The 26,025-nt window shown below is 51.2% G+C and overlaps 1 protein-coding gene across 5 annotated transcripts in view; it reads left to right on the top strand.

The window, feature by feature from the left end:
- The window catches only part of LRRC20 (leucine rich repeat containing 20), a 58,976-nt gene extending 35,576 nt beyond the window's left edge, over positions 1-23,400 (top strand). For 3 of the 5 annotated variants that reach the window (XM_045514218.2, XM_045514219.2, XM_045514221.2), the window contains 2 exons: positions 583-750; positions 18,605-21,159. In XM_045514218.2, the coding sequence (XP_045370174.2) occupies positions 583-750; positions 18,605-18,759 (323 nt within the window). In that variant the 3' untranslated portion in view covers positions 18,760-21,159. Of the gene's footprint in view, positions 1-582; positions 751-18,604; positions 21,160-21,189; positions 21,273-23,202 lie in introns of those variants that run through there. The other 2 variants (XR_012510290.1, XM_074374135.1) reach the window with 2 other exon arrangements.
- Positions 23,401-26,025: the final 2,625 nt, after the last annotated feature.

Genomic DNA, 26,025 nt, shown 5'->3' with positions numbered 1-26,025 from the left:
CCCCAGCCCTGCCTTGGTTCCCAGCAGAGGGCCTCCCACCGTCCCAGCTCACCCCTCACACAGGACCCTGCGTGGGCTGCCGTCAGCTTTGGTAGTAGACACTCTAAGAGCAGGAGCCCACGATCATATGTCCAGCAGTGACTAGGCCGGGGAGCAGGGTCACGTGGTGCAGAAAGAACTTGGCTGCCCCTGGTGGCTCGCTGAGCAGAAGGACAGTGAGAGGTGGGGTCCGTCAGATGGGCTGTGGGGTGTGGGAGCCTGGGGGCTGCCTGTCCTGACCTGTCCCATCAAGGCCTGGAGTTGAAGCCCTGTCTGAGGCACGTGCCAGCACGTTGAGGCCCAGGTTTCTGTCGGGAGAGCCTTCCATTCCAAAGCCAAAAGCAGGGAGCCCAGCTGGAATGAGGGGTAGCAGTGGTGGAGGGGGTTACCTCTCCTTTTGCATTAATATGGAATTAGCCCCTGGGAGGACTTCCTTTTGGCCTTGGTTTCCTCTCTGCCTTCTGGCCCTAGTGGCCGGCAGTCAATGCGGTCTCTGGGTGGCTCCCCTTTGACCCGCCCTTTCTCTTCCTCCCCATCTGGCAGAGCTCCGCCTGGAAGGGAACTTCCTGCACCGCCTCCCCAATGAGGTCAACACCCTACAGCACCTCAAGGCCATCGACCTGTCCCGGAACCAGTTCCATGACTTCCCGGAGCAGCTCACCACCCTGCCTGCTCTGGAGACCATCAATCTGGAGGAGAACGAGATCGTGGGTGAGTGGACCCAGCCTACCTGGCCCCTTGTCTCCCTCTGTCTGCCGTTCCTCCTCTGAGCTCCCTTTCCTGAGTGAGGCTCACAGGGCACAAGACATGGGGCTCTGGAGTCAGACTTTCATAGACAAGAGGGCAAGGTTGGGCTTTCTGGTCTGAGATTCCTGAGCACAGGGCACGGAGCCTGGGAAGGTAACCGTTATGAGGCCCTGCCACCTGCCAGGGGCCGGGTTGGACACTTGCTTTCCCCTGGCAGGTGGCAGGCCTGGGCTTTCCCCACAGTGAGCCCTGAACTAGCTGGGCCACACTGGGTCACAAGCTCTCCCTCTCGTGTCTCTGTGAGCCTCGGTTGTGACTGTGACTCTTCAGCTTGGACCCTCTGTGCATTGACTCCTGCCCAAGTCCCTGGCTTCACAGTGAGCTCTTTACTGTTATTAAGCAGGAGCCGATAGGCAAACATGTCCAGAACAGCCCCTCTGTGCCTTCCAGTGTAAATATGCTCCTCCAGGGAACCAGAGGGTCTCCCCCTCTGGGTTGGAGATGAGCTTTCTGCAAATAGCAGACTCCAGTGTGCTGGGTTCCTCTGAGTGAGGGGAGTGGTTCTTTTCCTCCTTTTGTAGCAGTTACGTCCTTCTCAGCAGGACCTGAGTGTGTCTCCAGCTGCTGTCCAATCTCCCCCGAGAGAGCCCAGCACTCACAGGGGCCCTCTATACCCCTCCTCCTCAGCTCCCTCCCGCTTGACCTGGGCAGGCCCAGGAAGCACACCTTCAGCCCCATTTCTCCCTCTCTCATGTTGCCTCTGGTTTTGATGGTGTTGATAATAGCCTCCTTCAGTTATGCTTTTATTTTTGTAAGCTCTTTCACAACCATTATGCCATTTGATTAAAAGCAAGAGGTCTCTAGTGGTCTGGAGCTGCTTGATGGAGGGTGGCCTGCCTCGTGCACTGATGAGCGGCCCATCTATCAGGGATGCTGCCAGCAGGGCTCCCACCCTCGCTGAGTGGAAGGTGGGAATGGCCAGCCTCTGAGTTTCTGGGTCCATCCTTTTACAGACGAATAAACTGAGGCTCTGCAGGGTTAGAGAGCCTCGGGTTGCACAGTAAGACTGCAGAAGTGCCAGGATGAGAATACATGATTCTAAAACTCAGCCCTGTGCCCAGAGTGGGGTTCCTTTAACTCTGGGAAGGCCCTGGGGGTGGGCTCTGGTTCAATCTCGCTCTCCCAAGACCAGGATCCCTGAGTGGCTGGCCCCTGGTTTGGCCCCCCGGTCACTCAGACCCTTGTGCTGTCTTGAAGCAGAAGGAACATGCCTAGAAGTGCCTTTTTTACTGTGAGGTGCTTCCGCCTGTGCTGTCCTGACCCCTGGGGTCTCTTCCTGAGCCTTTCATTCTCAGCCAGGCCCTCCTTGCTCAGCCTTTCCTCCCTCCATCTTGTTCTTAGAGCCCATTCCTGATGCCTCCACTTCCTTTGGCCACTTATCCAAATGGAGCAGTAACCAAGCAGGGGCTATTTCTGATTGATGCTGAGGCCAGAGCTGCGTGCATTGTGCAGGCAGGCAGATAGAGACAAGTATTGGCCTGTGGCTTCCCCACTTCCTGCCTGCAGCCTTGGAAGACTCATGTCACCTCTCTGAGCCTCAGCTTCTCCTCAGCTTTAAAATGGAGGGTCTCCCCACCACACCCCAGAAGGTGCCTTTTCCCCAAGCAGGAGAGCTGGGGAGTGGGCGTCTGTACTGGCTGCAGTACAGAAGTGACTCCCCAAAGTGGGCGGTACCAGGCAACACAGATCCCCCAATCCTTCTCCCACAAGGCTGGCAGCATCCCTTAGCGGCAACAGCTCCCAGAGGAAAAACTTCAGCTATTGTGACTCATTCTCTCGTAAACATATCTCTGCCTTTCTTCAGTGACAGCAATAACTCTACCCATGGAAGCATCTTACAGTTTACCGAGAATGCTTGTGTGCAGGCCCAAGGCAACAGGGTAATCATCCCGTTTGATAGATGTAGAAACTGAGGCGCTAAGACACTCCCCCTGCCTTCATGGCCGAGTGTTTATTGCAAACCTGGCCAGGTGAGAGAGACATCGGCACTGGGTTGTGTTTCCCCATCAGTTCAGTCTGTGCAGAGACTCCTGCTGCCCAGCCTGGGCCAGGCCTGAGGGAAGTGGAGATGCTGGGAACTGCCCCCATTCAGCAGAGCCTCCTGTTTCTCCCCAAGTGCCCAGTAGCTCCCAGAGGCGCTTGGCTGACCCCAGGACCTGCTCCACTGTGGGCCCTGGGTGTTCTCCCTGCACGGGTGGAGAGAAGGGGCACATAGAGGCAGCTGTGGTTCCCTCTCGGGAGTCCCCTCACTTCTATCTTCTACCTCTCCCTGATCCATCCTAGTTACATGGATGGCTTCCTAACTCCTAAGGCAGTGGAAGGCCAGGCCATAGCCTTCACAGCCCCGTTGGAGGGAAGAGGGCAGAAATCACAGTGAGGAAGGTGAGGGCGGCTTGGTCCTTCATTATGGAAACAGCTTTGCACCGTTCACAGGTTGTAGCCGATCTCCTGCAGGATCTCATTGGGATAATTGCAGTAGGAGCTTAGAATGCCTTAAGAGTGGCTTATTTTTCCACTTTGGAGCCCTCAGAGGGTAGTGGAAAATGAAAATAAAAATGTTTTAAGTAAATAAATTGGAGATGCATAAGATGCCTTTAAACTTTAGTTCAGTAGAGAACAAGCAGCTCTGAAACAAGCCTCCAGGTGCATCTGAAGGAACCTCTGAAGGGACCTCCTTAAAAGATGCCTCTGCCTGGCCTCGGGAAGGCCCTGAAGCTGCCCGGGGGCAGCGGCATCAGCTTCTTGTTTCTGAATAGTGCTGCTGTCAGATCTTCCTCCACTCTCAGGGCCATGGTGCAGGGAGAGGAGACAGCGTGGAAGGGAGAAGGGACAGGACCACAACAGGGTATGCAGGCTGGGAGGGACAGGGACACTGCTGTCTGCTTTCTGATTCAACCTGGGGGCGGGGGTCCCCGTCCTTGGTGGTCACCAGTAGCAGGATGCCCTCAGGTCGTACATCTAGGTAGCATGTGGCGGCCTCATTGCTGCCACCTTGTACAGACAGTCCTCTGGTCTGTGTGTGTGATGTAGTCTGTGTCCTCCCATCCCGGAGCCACCCCCACCCAGCATGAGCATGGTGTCTGCATACAGCAGGCACACAGTCAGTGGGGAGCACTGTGCAGAGCAGGAATTCCAAAGGCTCAAAGGCCTTCTGAAATGGCTGACACACAATAGGGCAGATTGTTTCAAGTTGCCGGCTATGACCCACTAAGGAGTCGTGAAGTCAGATTAATAGGGTGAGACCAGCACGTGATGGAGTACATCACTTGTAGCATGGTACGTACTGCTTTGTGACTTTTTACTTCAGTTTTACTATACGCGCAGAGACATAGGTACTGGATCATGATGTAAAATGTATTCCTTACCATGGGTCATGATGAAAAAATACTGAAAGCCGCTTCTATGAGTTGTCCCACAGAGATTTGTGATCTGTTCTCAGCCAGCCTCGCTACCTGTCCTGCCACTCACACCCCTCTAGTATGCTACATCCCCCCCGCCTCTCAGCTCCACCTGCATCGCTGTCACGGTGGTCACCAGCACTGCAGCCTCCTGCTGACTGGTTGGTGGGGTGGCATGAGGACGGGCAGTGAGGCCTCGGCTGAGGGGATGAGCTCCACTCACCAGAGTGTGGAGCCAGGTAGATGACAGGTTTAATACCATCTGACCCTTCATCTCCACTTCATCCCAGCTCACCTGCCTGCGCTCTTGGTCCCGAATTCCTGTCTCATGTCTTACCATTTTCTCTGCCTGTGGCCAAACCCCTGAGTCTGCAGATCCAGGCCAGGTGCAGGTGAACAGGAAGTGGTGCAAGTCAGAGGACTCCTCCCTCCCCCAGCAGACCCCCTGGCACACATACAGCATGTGCCCCCATCCAGCTAGGAGGCTTCCTGGGTCCTTGGGGTCCAGGACACAGTTGTTTTCTCCAGGCACTCCTGAGAGGGAGAAAAAAGTATGTAGCTTAGAGTATTTATTCAGACTACAGTGAATTATTAGTCTCTGAGATTTTGGATGATCCTGATATTTTCCAAACTAGAAAAAGGTATATGGAAGCTTCTGAGTATGTATAAACAAGACTGCTTGGGGAGAGAGAGTCTCTGCAGAAATACGAGCTACAGATGAATGAGATGCAGGTTCTGACCTCAAACTGCTTACAGGCTGTGGGTCAGGGGGAGGTCTGAGTGGGAGCAGAGAATAAACTACTAGATAAGATATGGTCGGAAGGTCTGAGCGTGCCTGGGTGAGGACTCCCAGGCAGAGGGTGGCCGTCCGTGTGTCATTGTGAGATGGGGCTCCTCAGAGAGCCCTGGGAAGGTTTCAGAGGAGGTAGAAGCATATAGTCTGACTGTGACTGATAACATGGGGAGAAGATGGGTTACCAATCCTGTGAAAACCAGAAAGTTAGTTTTTCACCTCGGCAGCCATCACATATGACTTGAAAATGGGTGCAGGAGCAGCGTTCAGTCCCAATAACTTGCTCACAAGTACTCAGTCTTGCAGAGCAATTCAACACATTTTGGGAACATGCAGGGGTGAAGGGAAAACCAAGCATTTAGGACACTTCATTTTGCTAAGCAGGAGACTACTTCGGTTAAACTAAAATTTAACTTTCCATAACCCTCAGTTCGCTGCTTTTTTCCCCTCCATGTACCCACTGTTCCAAAGAGCAAGCGATCACAGGAGAACAAATTCTTATTGGAAATTTGACAAATAGAGCAATAGCACTTTGAAAAAGAAAAGTACAGGTAACTCCTGCTTTTCGAAAGTTTGCTTTGTGCCACTTCACTTTTAGGAAAGACCTACACTAGTACCTGTTTTCACTAAGAGACTGAGGAGAATTTTTGCTTTTACCAAAAAAAGGGGGAAAGCACAAATACTATTTAACATTTGTGTTGCAGCGAGTTTTTTTTTTTTTAATAGAGGTACTTGGGATCTAACCCAGGACCTCGCGCATCCTAAGCATGCGCTGTCACTGAGCTATACTGTGTCTGTGAGCATCTGTGCTTTATCTCAATTTATTTTGTGTGTCCACTGGTAAGATGTGTTCTAAGGTAATTACTTCCTCATTTTATGTCATTTCTGCTTATGAAAGCTTTCAGGGGGTGTTATTGCTCAAATGGTAGAGCGCGTGCTTAGCATGTACAAGGTCCTGCTTAGCATGCAAAATGTCCTGGATTTGGTCCCCGGTACCTCCTCAATAAATAAACAAATAAAATAAAGTACCCCCCTCTTTTTTTTTTTTTTTTTAGAAGAAAGCTTCCGCAGGAATGCTCTACTTTCAAATAGCGAAGGAAACCTACATCTCTATTCTATAGGAATGCTTTAGACTACATTTACTTAATTCTGCCCTCATACAGTTTCACTTTTTACTGTCAAGGCTGATATTTTTCAAAGTGGGGTCCCAGGACCAGCAGCATCACCTGGGAACTTGTTAAGAACACATATTCTCAGGCCCCTCCACAGATCTCAAGCAGAAATGGTGGGGAAGAGCAATTTGTTTTAATACCCCTCCCCAGGTGATGCAGATGGAGATTGAAGTCTGAGAACCCCTGTCAAGGTTCTGGCCTCTCAAAGTGTCATCCACAGACCAGCAGCAGTGTGGCTGTCACCTGGGAGCCTGTTAGAAACTCGGAACCTCAGGCTGCACTTCCAACCTGCGACCTGAATCAGAATCGCACCTGAGCAAAACCCCCAAGTGATTTCTCTGAACAGCAGGGCCTGGGAAGTGCAGGACTTTTTCCTAGAGTACCAGGTGCCAGCTCCCAGCAGCTGACTCAAGCACATCACTCCTTAAGCCTCACAAAACTCCTCAGGGTGTGGATCCTCCTGGAGCGCTTGTTAACAAGTAAGGCTCCTGGGTCTTCTCTCAGACCTACTAGATCAGAATTTCTGTGAATAGGGCCCAGGAGCCTGCATTTCCAACAAGTGCCCTCGGTGGGGCAGTGGTGTGTTGCTTGAGAATCTCTCTGCAACTGATGCTTTTCCTGTCTTCTCCTTACCCCACACCTATCCAGTCAGTACCTAGTCCTGCCTGCTCTGCCTCCTGAATCATCTATTGCAACTGGTCCTCCATTCATATTTCATGGCCCGCCCCCTCCCAGTCTTTCATCATAGTTTATCTGGGCCATGGCACCATCCCTTTAACATAAGATTTCCGCAAAGTGCAGTATCCTTGTCCCCTGGGATATAAGGATAAGAGTGGGGGGCACTGTGGGGACTTGGAGGGAGCACATCTGGCCCTCTGGGGCACCTGTACCCTTTCCATGGCCCAGTGTATCACTGGGGGCCCAGGCCCTCTGTTAAAGCATCTTCTCCCTTCTCTGGCAGGTGGGGATAGGGGCTCAGGGTGAGGTGCACGTCTGTCCAGGGAGCCGCAGTTTCACGCTGGTCTCCATCAGTAGAAGAGATGCTCCAGGATGCAGTCTTTGCCCTGTCCTCCCGAGCCTGGGGCACAAATGGACCTCAGGATCATCCTCCCCTGCCATTGACATCACTGTTGCAGCCTCACCCTGTTTCACGGAATAAATTGATCAGCATCATGTGGGCAGAGGGAACATGGCTTTATTTCATCTGGGGGCTCTACCAAGCTGCCCCTTAGTGAGAAGCTCTGCAGGTTCTGGTTGCTCTCCTGTGGTTGAGGGGAAGAGCCACAAACACTAGGTGCCAAGTGCTGAGTGAGTGGTGCACGTGGAGGCTTGGCTGGGATGGCTTCCCAGAGGAGCTGGAGCGAATGGAACCAATCCTTTGTTCCACAGCTTCTGGTGGGACAGGGAGAGAGTTTCACTGCTAGTTCTTTCACTAGGGCCCAGGAAATAGTTTTTTTTAACAAAGGAAATCCTAGAAAAGCGGAAGTGGAAATAATTGATCTATTTGATCTGAAAGGATAAAATTGCACAGTCTTTTTGAAACCTAATAGTTATGGCTGCCTGGCACAGCTTCTCTGTAATTATCTCATTTAATCTGCTCAGGCCTCTTCTCTGGGTTGGGGACGTTATCTTCACTGGACAGCTGGGAAGAGAGAGAGGCTCAGAGAGGTTAAGCAGGCAGCACAGCACAGTGGAGGCAGGATTGGAACCCAGGTCTTTGGCACTCCAGAGTCTGCCAGGTCCTCATGGATGGAAGAGGAGGGTGTGGGTGGCACCTGGGGTAGTAGGTGCAAGTGCCCCGTGTCTGGTAGGCACCTGTAAGCTATTGGCTAGGTCGAAAGGGGAGAGTTTTCCCACGCTGGCCTTACTTGGCCCTGGCACAAGCCCTGTCATTACAGAAAAAGCAGCTCTCCTTTCGAGGGTTTGCACCACAAGGCCTCTTGGCTGGTGTTTACAAGGGACCAACTGGTCAGCACACTTCCTGAAGCTCCCTGGCTGCCACCGAAGGCCATTAGCTCCCAAGACAGGTCAAAGCAGAGAAGCTGGCCTCATGGCCTCCTGACCCTTCCCCATGAGGCTGCCGGGCTCTGTTGAGGGTGGGGCTGGCCTAATATGCACGTGAATTGGTGACTGGTACGTGTGTCTTTCTGTACCAACAAGCTGTTCTGTCAGTAGCCAGAGCTGTTAGGGTAACTTGGGAAATCTGGCTGGTTGTATCTTTTGAGCTCTACCAAAATTTTCCATTTGGTACCACATGAGGCTTAGCCAAGCCCTGGTCCTGGTCAGTGGAAGATGCCAGGCCCTATAGGAGAGACCCACTCCCAGGGAGATATTACCTTCAGGGGAGACTGTGCCGAGGCCTCAAGGCTTTGAGAGGCCAGGCTTGCTGCCCACTCTGGAGACCTACGAATGCTCAGTAGGACAGGGAGGCAGGAAGTAAGAAATCATGGCCAAAACAAATGCTTCTGTTTTTTTGTTTTTTAATTTTTTTTTTTTGCAGGGAGAGGTAATTAGGTTTACTTATTTATTTATTTTTAGAGGAGATACTGGGGTGTAAACCCAGGTCCTTCAAAACAAATGCTTCTGGACACAAGGCCCTGCCTCCTGGCAGAAAGGCAGTGGCATGGTGGGGGCTTCAGGTCTCCGCAGCTTGCTAGGGCAGGGGCCTTGATCGTTCGGTGCCAGCTGCCCTTGGAGCTTCCCCTGTGCCCAAGAGGCAGCCTGGAGCACAGGCAGGAAAGGCTTCTCAGTGTTTCCCTGGCTGCCCACTGACCTCCCTCTGGATGGTGCAGAAAGGGATACCCTGTGGTGATAACCAAAACAGAAGTCAGGGCAGGCTCCTCCTCTGCCTGCCTCCACTCCTCTCCTGGTGGTTTGGGGTCCACTCCGGGGTAAAGAGCCTCTGACTTGGACTCCACTCAACCCTGACCACGTTGCAGTCCTCCTTCCCCTCCCTTGGGTTCTCAGAGTTTTGTAACAAAAAAGGCACAGATCTGAAGCCCCACTTACACCATTAGCATGAGCTAGTCACCTCATCCCTGCGAGCCTCCAGCTCCTGCCCACTGCAGAGATGGGAGGACAGCTCCACCCTCCTCCAGACATCCAGCCCACCCGGAATCCTGACTGTATGCTGTCTGCTCAGACCCTCCCCAACTCCTTGTCCTTCAGCCTGCTGGGCCTCTTCTTGCATTTACCCTGGAGCCAGGACAGAGGTGGCAGGGGACACTGCTGAACGGTTGGGCAGAGGCTAACCAGGGGACACAGGATCCAAAGCAGGGCTCACCTGACCAGGAAAGGTTTGTCAAAGTTGTCTTTCTGGAGGATTCTGAGTGGCCAGCCCCTGGCAGAATTGGGGCATCCTCCCAGGTGCCTTGAAACCCACCTCACCTCCCCCACCACACACACACAGCCTGAAGCAGGCTGCACTGTCATTCCAGGTCCCACTCATGGGTCTGGTGAGGAAGGATTTGAAACAGGGACTTAGGAACTGAGAAGAAGCATTTGACTAGGTAGGTCTGGGAAGACGTCAAACCCCTGACACATTTCTCCTGCCCCTGGATCTGGGGCTCCAAGCCCATCCGGGGGGAAGTGGAGAGGGAGTGCAATACATCTGCATTGTATTGGGGATTTGGATTTGGATCTCCCCTGAGCACAGCCAACTGGTAGCTGTCTGAGCCCTGCCCTGTCCCCTAAGCACTGAGTGTCACGGTGCCCAAGGGAAGATGATTTACCCTCCCAGGTGGCAGCTACCTGCATGGCACAGCAAGCTTATCCCACTGCTCAGCACACCCTTGTCTAGACCAGCCAGAGCCCTGAACTGTGCCCACAGGCAGTGAGCAGTCCGTACAGGCATCGATCGTGAAGCCATCATTAGACAAAGTACAGGAGCACTTGCTGGCTGTGGAGTCACTCAAGGGAGAGGCCCGGGAGTAAACAAACAGACTTTAACAGCAATTAGTGCAAATTTGAGGTAGCTGCCAGACACGAAGGGGCGGGAATCTCCTGTTTGCGACTCCGGCCTACATGTGTCTGCCTGGAGGGAACTAGCAAGCCAGATATCTGGGCAGAAGACCTTTCACACACTTGGTCCCTGCCCAAAGGCATCCTCTGTGCCAACCACTGCGTGGTAAAACCTTGATTACCCAGAAGCTCCAATTATCCAGGATGCTCTTGGCACTCTGTTGGTAGCACACAGGCGAACAGCAAGAAAATTTCTTGACTTTTGCTTGAAACAAAACAAAACATTTCCATGCGTCCTTAGGCAAGCCAGTCTAAGGGACTGTCTGTCCCTGTCCAGAGTGCTGGAGAGCAGCCCAGATGCTCTGACTCAAAGCTCAGACTTGCAAGGGCCTTATTCAGGGAATAAGAGGCTCTTAGGGGGCAGGAACATGGATTTAGACATTTGGGAAGTGTTCATTCACGAGTTGTTTTTTGATTGAGCATTTTGCTCTGTGCTAGTCACTGTGCTGGAGGCAGAGATGGACAAAGGCCGCTCCCTGTTCTCACAGGCTTGTGGCATGGTCAGTTACACTGGCTGATACTTAGTGATTGTTTGTTTCACATCTGGATCTTCTCTAAGCATTTTCAAGTATGCTCTTGTTTAACGCTCTTGACAATCTTATGAGGCAGATACCATTATTCTCCCCAGGTGAGGAAACTGAGGCACAGGGAAGTTAAATAACTTAGCCAAGGTCATGCTGCCTGGGCAAAACCAGGGTTCCAATCCAGTCTTGCTTCAGAACCCTGGCTGTTGAGGACAGTGCTTTGAGTAAGGAGAGAATTTTTTTAAATTAAAGTATAGTCAGTTTACAATGTTGTATCAATTTCTGGTGTACAGCATAATGTTTCAGTCATACGTGTACATACACATATTTGTTTTCATATTATTTTTCATTATAGGTGACTACAAGATATTGAATATAGTTCCCTGTGCTATACAGAAGAAACTTGTTGGTTATCTATTTTATGTGTACTAGTCAGTATTTGCAAATCTCGAACTCCCAATGTATCCCTTCCCACCCCCTTTCCACCCAGTAGCCATAAAATTGTTTACTATGTCTGTGAGTCTGTTTCTGTTTTATAGATAAGCTCATTAGTGTCTTTTTTCTTTTATTAGATTCCACATGTGAGTGCTGTCATATGGTATTTTTCTTTCTCTTTCTGGTTTACTTCACTTAGAATGATGATCGCCAGGTCCATACATGTTGCTGCAAATGGCATTATTTTATCCTTTTTTAAGGCTGAGTAGTATTCCACTGTATAAATATACCACAGCTTCTTTATCCAGTCATCTGTTGATGGACATTTAGGTTGCTTCCATGTCTTGGCTGTTGTGTATAATGCCACTATGAACATTGGAATGCACGTATCTTTTCGAATTAGAGTTCCCTCTGGATGTATGCCCAGGAGTGGGATTGCTGGATCATATAGTAAGTCTATTTTTAGTTTTTTAAGGAATCTCCATACTGTTTTCTATAGTGGCTGCACCAAACTGCATTCCCATCAACAGTCCCTTTTCTCCTTATGAGGAGAGACAATTTTTGCATGTAGCTGGAGGGAGATTGAAAGCCACAGGAAAGTTATGGCTGAAGCACATTAACTTTTGTTGGAGGGAAAGTCCCTTGGGGTGGAGAAACCAGTGTACGATATTGAGGCAGAGTTCCCTCAGTCACGAACGAAGGCAGTTAGCCTAGCTCCTGACAGTTCTGCCTCACACAGTGAAGTAAGTGGGTGGCATCCTAGGATGGAAATGCTATGTGGGTATTTTCACCAGATTCTCTCATTAAGCCTCACTGGGAAGACCAGTGGTGCTCAGACTAGCTGTGCATTCAAATCACTCAGGAGATTAAAGAAACACCTGTGTCCAGGCCATACCCTATGCTAATTAAGTCAGAATCTCTGATGGTGGGTTTGGGGATTAATGATTTTTTTAAGACTCCCCAGATGATTCCAATGTGCAGGCAAGACAGTACCACTGAGCTAAACCAGAACCTTCCATCAACAAGCACATTCTGTCCCTGAAGAAGCTGTAAGTTCCTTCTTCCTCATCCTCCCGGCATCTGCTGTGTGTGATACATCCATGCGTGTGTGTGCACGCATGTGTGGCTACATCAGGATGAGAAGAGCAATGAGCCCAGCCATGAGACCTGGGAGGGTGGCAGAGGTGAGCTCTGGGGGGCTCTTTTCCACTGACCCTACTGGACCCTGGGCATGGTGCTCTGCTGCCCTAGTGCCCATAATCGCCCCCTCCTGCTTTCCCTGTAGCACGACCCGCCCACCTGGAATTTTCAGAAGAAACTTTGTCGATGAACCAAAGGCAACTGAGAACGTACAGACAGCAAAACAGTGGGCCAGTTCCCACAGGTCAAGTTGATTCCAAAGAATTCCAAAGTGGACAGGAGTTGGCCTGAGCTCTGGCACCTCTTGCTCAGGAGTCTGTGGTCCTGCCTGGATGGGCTGCTCCACTCGGCTCCTCAGTCCTGGAGGCGCTTGCTCAAGTTCTGTGACTTCTCCTGATAGCTTGAAATTGGTCTTGGTAGGCACACTTACACTATGAAAAATCAGTAAATGCTACAAATCAGGGTTTCCCCCACAAGAGGTGGGTTATGAAACCTTAGCCAGCCCACCACTTCCTTGTTGGTATCCTGACCACTCCACCCACTTCCCTACCCACCACCTTCAATTCACTTTGTTTCCCAGAAGCTGGTTTCCAGAGGCTGGTATAGCCCTACGTAACTATTCCCACCTGGTGCTTATCATAGGCGCTTTTCTTTCTCTCTTTCTTCCTTCCTTCCTTCCTTCCTTCCTTCCTTCCTTCCTTCCTTCCTTCCTTTCCTTCCTTCCTTCCTTCCTTCCTTCCTTCCTTCCTTCCTTCCTTCCTTCCTTCCTTCCTTCTTTCTTTCTTTCTTTCTTTCTTTCTTTCTTTCTTTCTTTCTTTCTTTCTTTCTTTCTTTCTTTCTTTCTTTTCTTTCTTTCACACTTGTTATTGATTTATTATCATTTTACAATGTTGTATCAAATTCCAGTGTAGAGCACAATTTTTCAGTTATTCATGAACATACATATATTCATTGTCACATTTTTTTCTCTGTGAGCTACCATAAGATCTTGTATATATTTCCCTGTGCTATACAGTATAATCTTGTTTATCTGTTCTACAATTTTGAAATCCCAGTCTATCCCTCCCCACCCAGGAGCTTTTCTTCTTGTTTTCCCAATTGTAATTTCTCTGACAATGTTCTGAAACCTGAGCAGAGAGAGTTGTAAAGTTGGTAGCAGACTTTATTTCCAAGCATGGAGAGGATTTACAAAGGAGCCATTCACATGTCTGCCCCCACCCAGGAGAACCTTCAGGGGAGATAATTCCTTTTCCATCCTGCAAGTTTGTCACCTCTCACTTGCAGACTCTTGGGCCCACCGTGCCGGCCAGCCTGCGGTGAAGGAGGGAATCCCTGTAGAAGACTTTCTCCCTCTTTGTTTGTCTTTCCCTGCAGTTTGTTCTTGGGTGGGGGAAAGTGTAGGGTCATTAGTGGATTCTTAAAATACTCTGTGCTCCTCATCCTCTTAATGGGATGCCCGCTCGCTTTCCACGCACCTCCATGGGGAGCACCGAATGGTCTCTTTGGCTGGCCCCTGCGGCCCCATGAGGCAGAGGACTGTCTAAAGATGGGAGGCTGAGGTTCAGAGAGGTTAAGGGGCCTGCCTGAGGTTGCACAACTCCAAGTGGCAGATCCAAGGTCAGGGTCTGGGTCTCTGCCCTGTCCACTCTCCCAAACAGCCTCTTTCAGCAGGGACTTAGAGTGCCCCAAGCCGCACAGCCTTCCCCAAGGGCTGCAGGACTCTGTTTGCAGGACTGTCAATGGCAGGCAGCGTCCTGTGAGCTTCCTGGGCACGGGGGCTGCTTCTGCTTTCTTCCTGTGTCTCCCTTGCCCCCACCAGGATGCCCAGTCCAGGGCTCCATGGGGTGGGGGTGGGGCTCAGGCATAGACCCAGCAGTGAGTGTGGCCTGAGTGTTACAGGCATGATTCTCTGCCCCACCAGGTTACCACACTTTGCCTGCTCTTCTCTTGTGGCATTTTGAATGGGGCGTGAAGCTCAGCTCAGCTCAGCTCAGCTCAGCTCAGCACAGCATCCTTGATCTTTGTTGTTTAGGTCTCCAGGCACCAAGAGCTACGTCAAGGCAGGGTATGGGGACAGCCTTGGCTGACAGGCCAGCCTGGATTCTCGAGCACGAATGTGCCCACAGCCACCCAGGGAGGCTTAGACGGCCTTCCAGATGCTGTCCACAGGCCTGAGGCACTAGGGCTGGGGCGCTGCCTCCACGTCTTTACCCAGCACCCCAGCTGCCACTGTAAGGAGGTGTTTCGAAGGTGCAGGCTCCACACTCACTGGCTGGGATCCCTTGGGGATGGAAAATTGAGCATTCTGGCTGGAAAGAGATTGTCTGGATCAGATGTGAGACAGCTAGCCACATGTAAACTCTCCAGTGTATCCACCCTGGGCAGCCTGTAGGCACCATGATTTGTTTCTAAGCGGCCAAGGAAGCCAGAGAACTGGTTGGAGAGCCTCTGATCCCAATTCCAGGAGGGACCTTAGATGTGTTGGGGCCCAGCCCCACCCAAAGTGGGACTCAGAAATCACTGCTCTCTGCTGGATTACCTCTGTGCTCAGTACCCTCTACCACTTCCCTGGGTGCAGACCCCTCCTCCTTTCAGCATCCATTTAGTCCATGGGCACCACACACATGAAGAATACTTTTCTGGATCGATCATTTCTATCATCTTGCCTCTAACTGGTCCCACTGGCATGAAACAAATTTGCCAGTCAATAGTACCAACAATTAGTGAAGGGAGGTCGAGCTGGCCTCAGAGAAGTAATTTTCTCTAAATACTGCCCACTCTGATTCTGCTGCTATTATCTTAAGCTTCCATAGACATAGGCAGGAGTCTGGGAGGGCTGTCTGAGTAGGTAAGAAGCTGGTTCCCTCTGCTCAGGTGGGAGGAGGGGCAATAGAGCATGGGGTCTCTGGCTACAGCCTTGTGAGATGATGGGAAGATACAGTGGACTGTGCCCCCAGGAGTCAGCATTCATGGTGTTTAATCCAGGCTGGGGTCCTTCTTCCCTTCCATGGGCCACGGGGTGGCTTTAGTTCCCACCCAGGATACTAGAGCTCGCAATAGAAGTTCATTACTCACCACTGTGACCGTGCACCTGGGGGCCCTGGGAAAGTCAAAGGATCATTACTCTGGGTTCATAAAAGGATTTTAGAACCCCACATCCTACATCCTAGAATCACAGGCTGAAAGAGAAAAAGTAACCCCAGGTGCCTTGTGGACTCATAGCCTCTCACTGTTTGTAATAGTGAAAGTTGGAAACAACCTGAATGTCCAACAATAGAAACAGGAGCCCAAGTGTGGTCCCTCCATTCCATGGACTACCATGCAGCCATAATAATGTCACCAACTTGTAGCCAGAAGAGATGTTAACAGTGTGTCATCAAGAAAAGCGTAGTATCTGGGGGTCCATTTTTTAAAACATAGATGTGCACGCACATATACACACGTATGTTAAAAAGTTCGTCATGACGTATGCCTCACATTAACAGTGATTAGTTCTAGGTGGTGATTTTCTATGGGTGATTTTCTTCTTGCTCATCAATATTTTCTCATTTTCTAAATTGGATTACTGGTGCTAAAGGGTCACAACCTTGGTCCACAGACGTTCTGGGCTGTGCCCAGAATGGGTCAGGCTGGGGAAAGGGCCCTAACTCTTGAATGTACTGAGGTCAGAATTGTTTAATCAAGTGGTGTTGATGGTGGGTCCACTGTGTGCCCAGCTCAGCGTGGTCCTGAACCTGAAGGAACTTATGATCTAGCTCAGGAGGTAAAACATTCATTCATTAATTCATTCAACAACTAGCTATTGATCACCTGTGAGCACGTACGGGGTGAACAAACATGTCCCAGGTTGCAGAGTGTGATGTGTGATACAGGTCTCATGTAAAGTGTTAATGGGAGTTTCGATGGGGACCAGCAGAAGTGAGTGACAGGGGCAGGGGCCTTTGAGCTGGAATTTGAGGATCAGCAGGACTTTGGCTTCTCTTCCTCTCTAGGGGGACCAAAGTCCAGGGACCTAGCTTCTGTTTCCACCATGACTCTGATGTGCCATGTTGCCCTGGGAAGCTTATGTAGCCTCTCCAGCCTCAGTTTCCCCATCCATAAAATGCAGATCATTTCAGATCCTCTTCTCCACACTCCAGGCATCTCCCCTCTTGTCAGAGTGTTCTGAGTGTAAATGTTCTTTAGGCTTTATCCAGAAACTCCCTCTTGGGCTTCTTGCTTGCCAACTTGGCTTGTCTGATTTGTTGATTCTGCCAGCTTTGACACAGTCTGGTGGCCCCATTGCTCCTTCCTCTAAGCTGCTCGAACGACTTTAGCAGTTAAATCAGGGGAAAGGGATACACTTAATCCATCACTGTCCTTCAGCAGAGTGGTTTGGAGAATGCTTCAGACCCTGAAGAGGCCAGCTCAGTGGGTGGTACTTGGAAATGACAGGCTGAGAACTCAGGCAGCACTGCTCTCTCTAGGCCTGGAGTCACGGAGATTTGCTTCAAGGCTGGGGTGCAGCTGGTCTTTGTGCCACGCCTGGCAAATCTCTGCAGGGGCATCACAGGGGGACCCTCCCCACCCACTCCTGTCTCATGAACAACAGCTCTGCAGCCCACAGGCCTCCCTGACTGCGGGATGGAGGAGTCATGGAGTCCAGAGAGAGAAAAGTCCTTAGCAGCCCCCTAGTTCAACCCACTCTGGAGAAACTGAGGCAGAAGCAGTGGTCCCCAGTGGCACGTGGGGAGATGGGTGACTTAGCAGCTCTGAGCCTCAGTCCTCATATCTGGAATGAGGCTGTATTGACAGTTGAGGGTATGATGCCCTCAGCCTGGGGTTCAGTTCTTAGTGAGCTGCTCAGTGAAACTTGCCTGTGATCACCTTCTGGGGGCTCAGTGGCCAGCGAGAGCACCAGCTCTGGCCTTGGCCTTGCCCCTGTGTTGTGGGATGAAGCCCGTGGGCTTTGGGATCAGGAACCGTCCTGCTTTCACCACTGACCGGCTTAGTGATCCTGGACCTTGTCAAAGAAAAACCAGAGCTGAACAATGGTTAAAGCAGTAAAAACAGATTTTATCCAGGACTGTCGCAATAGGGGGAAAGAGACTTCAGTACAGAATGGAGCTCAATTCCAAATACAGTATGGACAAGTGGAAATTTATAGCCAAGGAGAGAGAAGGCTGGAGGTCAGTGTATGAAAAATTTAAAAGGAATCATCAGGGGTGAGAGGGGGTCCTGGCTAAACAGACCTTACAGTGTTCCTGCTGAAGGCTGGCCAGGGTGATCAGACATCACCTGGGGAGTGCTGGGGTATCAGAAACCTGTTTAGATATTGAGGGAGGAGGATTCTGGCTAAACAACATAGCAGGATTCTTGCTAAAATTGGACAATGAGAGATGAACATGGAAGCACAAAAGTCAGGCTTAGTTGAAAAATCCAGGGGAGCCAGAGCAGATTTAGAGAATCTTGGTCAGCATGGAGAATCTGAGACTCACTTTCCTTATCCGCAAAATGGGTCATTATGAGGAACTACCTAGCACGGGGCCTCAAATATCAGTTCCCAGAAGCAACCTCCTTTGCTGGGCCTATTTAACAGCTCAGCCTCCCTGGGCCTGGATTTCCTCCTGTGTTACATGGAGGTTATAATACCCTGTGAAATGACCTGACTTCTTAAAAAGCCCAAGGCAAGAAGGTTTTCTTCTCTGGGCTATCAAGGGTAGAGGGGATGGTGTTTGTCCCACCTGCCCACTGTTGGCCATGGCTGTGGTACTAATATGAAGAAAGAGAAGCTTCCAAGTAATTAGCCCTTTTCTTCTCAGCCATTATTGGTAGGAAGAATGGGAGCCCAGTTTTGCATGAAGAGAGCCAAGAAATGCCACAGGCAGCCCCTTCCTTCAGCCCCCACTCCAGCAGCTGCCCCACCCAGTAAAGGGCATAGAGGAGCAGGCTGCTGGCAGCTGTGTCATGTGACATTAGCATCCGAATGAGCTCCAGAGAAAGCAGACGGTGGGTGGGAACTAGTATCAGTTGATTTTGCTTTTCCTTCCTCCCCAGAGTAGCATCTGCTCATAACCTTGCATTCTGGAAATGACTTATTTCTGGGCCTCAATTTCCTTTAATAATTGTATCTAATATTCATTGAGTACTGTTAAGAGTACAGGCAGGCCTGGTGAGCCCCGATGGCCCCTCACACAGGGCCGGGCGCCAGGCGCTGAGCCCGCGTCAGGTGATCCATCGTCCTTCTTCTCTGCCCGCTTGGCCCCGCCCCCTGATCTGTCCCTCTTTCCTCAACAGACGTGCCTGTGGAGAAGCTGGCTGCCATGCCCGCCTTGCGCAGCGTCAACCTGCGCTTCAACCCACTGAACGCCGAGGTACGCGTCATCGCCCCGCCACTCATCAAGTTCGACATGCTCATGTCTCCAGAGGGTGCGCGGGCCCCCCCACGCTAGGCCTCCCTCCTCATGCCCGCCCAGCAAGGGGCAGAGGCCACCTGGCCTGGTTCCCTGAAAGGAGGGAGTCCCACAGGCCCATGGGAGGCCAAGCTTGGGGGGCTGGGGGTGGGTGGGCTGAATAGTGCACGGCGGGAGGGGTGCAGCGGTCCAGGATAGATAGCATAGAGCAGCAGTGGGCCCTGGGATGCCCAGAGGCAGGAGGTGGGCAGGAGTCCAGACTCTGGGCATTCACAACTTCTGTGCAAACCTGGGCAGATCCTCACCTTCTCTGAGCCTTGTCATTTAAGAAAAGGGGTGGCAGTGGGGGAACCTTTTCCTCCTTTGGGTTCCTTGGAGGTTTTGAGGGGAGCACATGCCTCCAAGTTACCTTCAAATCATCGGTACCTTCTGGGCCCACGGATGAGCATCGCTGAACATTTTCTGGGCCCCTGTGGGTTTTGAGGCCTTGTTTCTAATGATGAGAGCCAGCCGCTGCCCTGAGAGGGACAGAAGACAACCTCCATCTATTTATTGCTTCCTGAGAACTGACCCAGATGAGGCCCACCACAGTGCCCCATCTTCAGGCCTGTGGGTCCTTGGATTGGTGGGAACTGGAACCAGGAGTTGTAGGAAAGCTGCGGAGAGAGTGTGGCCTGGCGCTGCATCAGGGCGGAGAACGTTTGTGTAGGAGCCCAAGGACCAGCAGGCTGGACACTGAGGAGCAAATCAAGTTGGCTCTGCCCTTCCTCATGATTAAGAAATCGGCAGGGTAGGAAGCCCTAAATGCTCCATCCTTCCTTCTGGAGTGACTGCGTGTGCCTGGTGTCAGCCCTTGAGCTGCAGGAGAGGTGGCCCGGAGAGAAACAAAGCCATCTGTGCCTGTGCCACCCTCAACACAGTGCCCCTCCAGCAGCAGTCTGGTTGCCTTGTCACTGATCCACGTCGGGGCACTATGGACCATTGGATTTGTGGCCGGCCAGCTCCCAGGCCACCACCCAAAGCCCTGATGACCTAGTCATCTTGGAGTCTAGGGTGTGGCCAGGCAATAGGATGACCAACCATCTTGGTTTTCCCAGGACTGAAGGTTTTCCTGGGACATGGGACTTTCATAGCTAACACTGGGACAATACCTGGTAAACAGGGGCAACTGGTCCCTATACCAGGAAAGGACCTGGGGCTCTTGCTTCCTGACAACACCTGTGGTTTGGAGAACTCCTGACCCCTGGATCACCAGGTATCTACCTCCCACCTTCTCATCTGTGGAGCAAGCAGACTTGGAGCTCAGAGCCCACCAGGTCTGGTCTGTGGGAGACTCCTTAGGCCCTAGGACTTGGGGAAGCCAGGCCACCCAAATCCTACATCCATGGGGCAGTGGCCACTTTTCTACTCCTAGGGTTAGGCTGTTCATAGCTCAGACCACCGCTCAGAGCACTAACCCTTCCTCAGAATGCTCCCAGTCCCATTCCCCCTCCCCAGCTCTGAGGCCTGCCCCTGCCCAGGCCCCCTGTCTCTTGACAAGTGGCTGACAGGTTGGGCCATTGTTGGTCCATCATTGAGCACTCAGTGTCCCAAGAGATGCCTTGTTCACCCTGCTCGTCTCCCAAGGCCTCGTTGGTCAAGCTCTGGGAAAAGGGTTTCAGGGTGAGGAGGTCAAAACGATTTCTAGGGCTTCCAAGTTCAGCCCTGGACACTGGGGACAAGTGGGCCTGCAGTCCAGCCCAGGCTGTCCTAGCCCCATCCAACCTGTGTCTTGGCGTGGGGTTTCTCTTTGTTGAAGAAGGGGTGCGCTTTTCTGACACTCACAGAGGCACTGTATGGCCAGAGCCTTGCAGCTCACGTGTGTCCTGTGGGCCAGCAGCATGGGCATCCAGAGGAGCTCATTGGAAATGCAGAATCCCAGGCCTCACTTTAGCGCTCCAGAATCAGAACCTGCATTTCAAAAGATCGCCAGGTTATTCCTGCAAGCACTTTACTGTTTGAGAAGCAAGGGCCTGGCGGTGACCCTGGGGATGTCCTCAGAGCGGAGGGCGAAGGTTCTCAGCTCTCCCCCTGCAATGCCAGGGCTCTTAGTCTGTGCTCATCCCCCTCCCTAAACCAGCCCCCAGAGACCCTGGCCTCTTAGATCTCTTCAGAGTCTGCATGGCACTCCCACTGAAGGGACTGACCCAAAGCCACAGGAGATGAAGGCTAGGTTTGCCCCGCCCTCTGGAACCTTGACTTTCTGGGTAACCTCTGCATGCCCAGCTGCTGCTTCCCCAGGTCCTCACCACAGGCCCTTTGAAGGGGTTGCTTCTGGAAGCTGTCTTCCACTCTGCTTGGAGAGTTTGCCCTTGGGCAGGCAGAGAAGCCCCCAAGTCAGAGCCCACTGTGTGAGTGAGCCCTTAGCTTCAGTCTGCAATAAAGAACGCCTTGGTTTCATCTGCCTGGTTGGTGTTGATTCATTCTCAGGGCACAGATCTTACGTGGCCCGGGTGTTAATCCTATCCACCAGTGAAGAGGCTGAAAGCATGAGATAAAGAAGCTAGAGGAAGGTGAGGCTCAGAATATTCACACTGGGTGCAGGGTGCTGCTGCAGAGCACTAAACATCAGCCTTGGGGGGACGGGTACTCAAAAGGACAAAGGGGCCCGCTGTCCCCCAACTTCTCCCTGACTGATGCCACCCTTACAATTTACTTCTCAGGCTCCTAGGTTCTCAAGGAGGGGTCTCTGGACCAGCAGCATCAGCCAGGGAGCTGGCTGGATGTGCACAGCTTGGTATCTCCCGACCCCCCATCTACAGAATCAAATGCTCTGGGGGTGCTGCCCAGCACTCTGTTTTAACAAGCCCTCCGAGTGTTCTGGTGCAAGTTAGAAACCGCTTCTAGGTTCAGAGTCAAAGTCAGTTTTTGTTTTCTAAATTTGGAGGATCAACCTGAGTTTGCCTTGAGTTTTAGGCCAGACACTCCATTATCTGTATTTAACAAACAGAGGACTTAGTGGGTACCAGGCAGCGTCTAAGCAAGTTACAGATGTTAACTCGTTGAATCCATGTAACAACCCCAGCTAGCTCTGTGAGTTGGACAAGTCCTTTAACTGTCTCTGATCCAGTTTCCTGCCTGTAAAGGGAAGGGGCTGCACTCGGAGATCCCTGAGGGTTTTTCCAGAACTTACATGGTCACTGTTTCTCTGATTTCTGGGGGCTCTGCTGTAACTGTCCCCTGTGGACCAGCCTGGGCTCAGGCTGCTACCACCCCCACCCCAAAGGTCAGACAGAAGGCTCCCACCTGACTCTCTTCCTGCTGAATGCTGGCTCAGCAAAAACATAGCTCTACCTGTTGGTCCTACAAAGCTGAGCTGACTCTTCTCCCAGTAAGGGACAGCTCTACCAAGTCTTTCTGGCATATCAGAGTTGAGAGGGCAAAGTCATGGTAGTGAGGAGATTTTGGAGTCTGGTTTCCGGTGGGACTTTCGGTGCAGGGAAGGGCACCTTGACTAGGATCGCATAAAGGTCATGACATAGTTTAGGACCGGTGGGCACCAGAAGGAGACATTTTAATGCGAGGGATTCAACGAGTCTTACGGTGTAACCTCTTTTGACGCTATTTACTGAAAAGCTGAGCAGTTTGATGTGCCTTTAAATAATTATTTCAGGAGTCTTCTAGAATCAACAATAAAGTAATTTACAACTATTACTTCCTGGGCAAGTTTCCTGGAATAGCACTGTAATGTTGAAGATGGTGGAATACAAAGATTCAGTAATGTTAACAGTAAGCTGTGTGGGGCTACAGGGTTGTTTTGTTTGAGATTACATCTGACATCTAAGATTGTATTAGCTTCAGATGTGTGACATAATGATTTGATAGATGTATGTGCTGCAAAACAACCATCATAATAAGTCTAACACCCATCACCACACATAGAGGGTTTTGGTTCTCAGTCTCCCCCAGATACAGTATTAGATGCTAGGGCCCTACTCTGGAGCTGCCCTTTACATGAAACATGCCTGTCCCTTCTCAGAAAGCTGGCCCTGGGGCTGGGAGTAATTCCTGGAAGGGTAAGTGTTGGCAGCCACCCTAGAAGGCCTGGCCAGAGTCCTGGGAGAGATGCCAAGGCCGGGAAGGGCAGGCCTGGGAGACGATGTCACACGCAGCCGCGGGGCCGGCTCCAGGAGCAGTGGGATCGTGTTGTGGACGTGGGCCTCGGCCAGGTAGGCCAGAACCATCTCTCGGAAAACCAACACAAGCCCAGCCGCTTCCCGTCCGAGCAGGGCCACTCGTTGAGCACCAGCTGTTCATCAGCACTGGGCAAGCACTTGTGTGTTTTCTCCTTTACTATGAGCAACACCCCCTTGGTGCTCACTCTCCCGATGAGGACAGGCTTAGGGCTTGGGGGTTAGTGTGTGACTTGGAAAGAGTAGAGCTGGGGTTTGAACTGCAAGACTGGCTTGGATGGGAGAAATGATTGCTTTTTCCAACTCACAGGTTCCTTCTCCCATAACTTTCCTGTGAAGAGCCTCCGAGGACTACAAGTGCAGAAGTCTTCATTTTGGTCTTTCATCCCTCCAAAGCCATGGTGTTGTGGCTGGAGCTTTTGCTAAGTGGACTGGCAGGTAGCCAGTATGCATTACCTAGGAGAGGACCCCAGTCTCCCCAACTAGCTTGCCTCTGTGCCTGAAATCCCACCAGAAGGAGAGCATTGCTTTTGGTTAAGCATCACCTTCTCCCTGTGATCTTATTCCACCCCTAATAGGATTGCGAAGGGGGTTCCTATAGACCAAATGGAGAGGTTGGATGGGGCTCTTGCTGCTCGCAATGTGGTCCTCGGATGAGCAGCATCAACAGCACCTGGGGGTGTGTTAGGCTAGAGTCCCTCCCTAGACTTTCTGAATGAGAATCTGCATTTTAAGCCCCACCTGATCCATGAGCATGTTTAAGTTTGAGAAGCTTGACTTTTGAGTACTTTGAGATCCCCTCTCACCTTCTCAAAGTCCCTGTAATAGACAATGCCAGAGTGTAAATTTCAGAAGCAAAAACCATGAATCTTATAAATATAAGATGATCATGTGTCAAAGATTTTATTCAACTCATTAATGAATGAGGGAACCCAGAAGATGGTAAAGCTGGTTCCCAGAGTATCTGTATAGTCTTTTAAAAAAAAAAGAATGTTAGAATAAGATTGCTGTTTTGCCCAGCACGGGTCAGTGTCCTGCAAGGCAATATATAGTCAATGTTGAGGGGTGGGGAAGGATAAATTGGGATTTGGGGATTTGCAGATACTAACTACTATATATAAAATAGATAAACAGCAAAGTCCTACTGTATAGCACAGGGAACTAAATTCAATACCTTGAAATAGCCTATAATGAAAAAGAATATGAAAAGGAATATATATATATGTACAAATGAATCACTGTGCCATACATCAGAAATGGACACAACATTGCAAATCGACTATACTTCAATTAAAAAAATTAGTCAGCATTGGGGCTGACTTTCTTTTCCACTGGACAGAAATCCACAAGTTAACATGTAACTTCTCAGCATCAGTCCTTAACTAATAACAGAACCACAGTGGTACATTCCTGTGGGCAAGCCTATTAAACAGAGCCTCACACATGCAGTTACCACCATGGCTCCATCTCTAGGTTTTTGGTTCTGTTTCCTAATAACAGATTCCCCTGGGGGATGTTAGTATTCCCGGGACCAGGTTGACCATCTGCTCTGTGTTTCTGTTGAAGGACAGGAAACACCCATAGCTTGAGGGGAGAGGAAGGAGCCAGAGGTGCACACAGGAGACCAGGAGATAAAAGCTGCTAAAATAAAATTTACGCCAGCAGCTCACCCTGTGTCTATGACTGTGCTGAGTGTTTTCTCCACAACAACATAGGCAGCTGCTATTTTTATTTAATTTTTACGGGTGACACCGAGGACCGGGGAAGATGGAACCTGGCCAAGGTCAGACACTAATCGATGGGGCAACCAGGAACCAAACCAGAGTCCATGTCCCTCAGCATCAGTGTCCGGGGCCTGGAATTGGTTTACACGAGGAGCCCAACCTCGTCTGGAGGAGAGCTGTCCACCTTTCTCGAGAGGCTTCAGCATCTTCCTGAAGATGTGTTCTTCTTGACACCGTGGAGAGTCACCTGTGAAGCCTTCACCCCCCAACGCCTGGGTGCAGGACCCAAGCCAGAGAGATGGAGTTCCTAAGGATGTGCCGGCCCCTCCTGAGGAGGGGACTTCTTCTTACCCTGGGTTCTCCAGAGGAGAAAGTAGACCTCAGAGAGAAAGTTCTTCTGGTCCAAACCTCTCCCATCTTATAGACGGGAACATGGAGCTCCAGAGAGAAGGTTCCAGAGGGCAAGTGGAGTACTTGCCCAAGGACGTGCAGGGGGCTGGTCACAGAATGTCCAAGTTTCCTGGCTCTGGCCCTGAGTTCCTTCTGGGGCCCTTGGTGTGTCTTGAGCTCGTCTGCTTAGCACTCACAGCCTCTCCTCCTTGGCCCCGCTGCCCTGGCTGTGCTGTGGAAGTGAGTCAGCCATTAGAACTCTCGCTTTTCAATATAAATGCAGATAACAACCCTTCCTTGAGGAGAGCTCAGTAAGACGCATTTTAAAGCAGTTCGAAGGAAGCGATCCTCACAGCCAGTTAAGAAGAGGGAGGGGTACCCAGGAAGGGACCCCCCTCTGGCCCAAACCTCAGCCTCTCTGCAGCTCCCCTGGCCTCCTCACTCTTCACAGGGACAGTCCCTCAACCACGACCAAACAGATGTTAAAAATGCTGGCAGTGTGCCAGGCACCTGCTTTCCAGGGGTTATATTGCCACTAGGCTGAAACCCCTTTCCCTTTCCCGTGGATTCTGAGCCTTGTCAACATGGTGGCAACACCAGTGGCCTTCCTGGCCCCAAAGGCCTGAATACATTTCCAGCCAGGGAGATAGAGACCAGGTCTCCCACTGGAGAGTCTCAGCTTTCCTACCACCAGGGAGATAGCCCACAGGGCGCTCTGCGGCTTTGTGCCAAACCTCATCCTGGGCACCTACCAACTCCCTTAGGCATCTCAGAACACACCACAACCCTGCTTAGAGGAGAGGGAATGCCTGTGAGAGGTCAGCACAGGCCTCGTGCATTCCACCCATGCCCAGGAAGGATGCTAGGATGGGCACACTGCAGCCAATGACAAGGGGTCTCAGCTCTTTGGGGTGGGAGGAGCGGTTATAGGCTAGATAGGGAGACAGGTGTGGGAAGAGAAATAGTACTTCAGTCTCAAGATGGTGGTTCTCAAACTTTGCTACACATTAAAATTACCT

This window comes from Camelus bactrianus, chromosome 11 (genome assembly GCF_048773025.1).
Source record: "Camelus bactrianus isolate YW-2024 breed Bactrian camel chromosome 11, ASM4877302v1, whole genome shotgun sequence".
Taxonomy (NCBI): Eukaryota; Metazoa; Chordata; class Mammalia; order Artiodactyla; family Camelidae; genus Camelus; species Camelus bactrianus.
The sequence above is the reverse complement of the archived record's forward strand: the minus strand, read 5'-3'. Positions and strand labels throughout refer to the sequence as shown.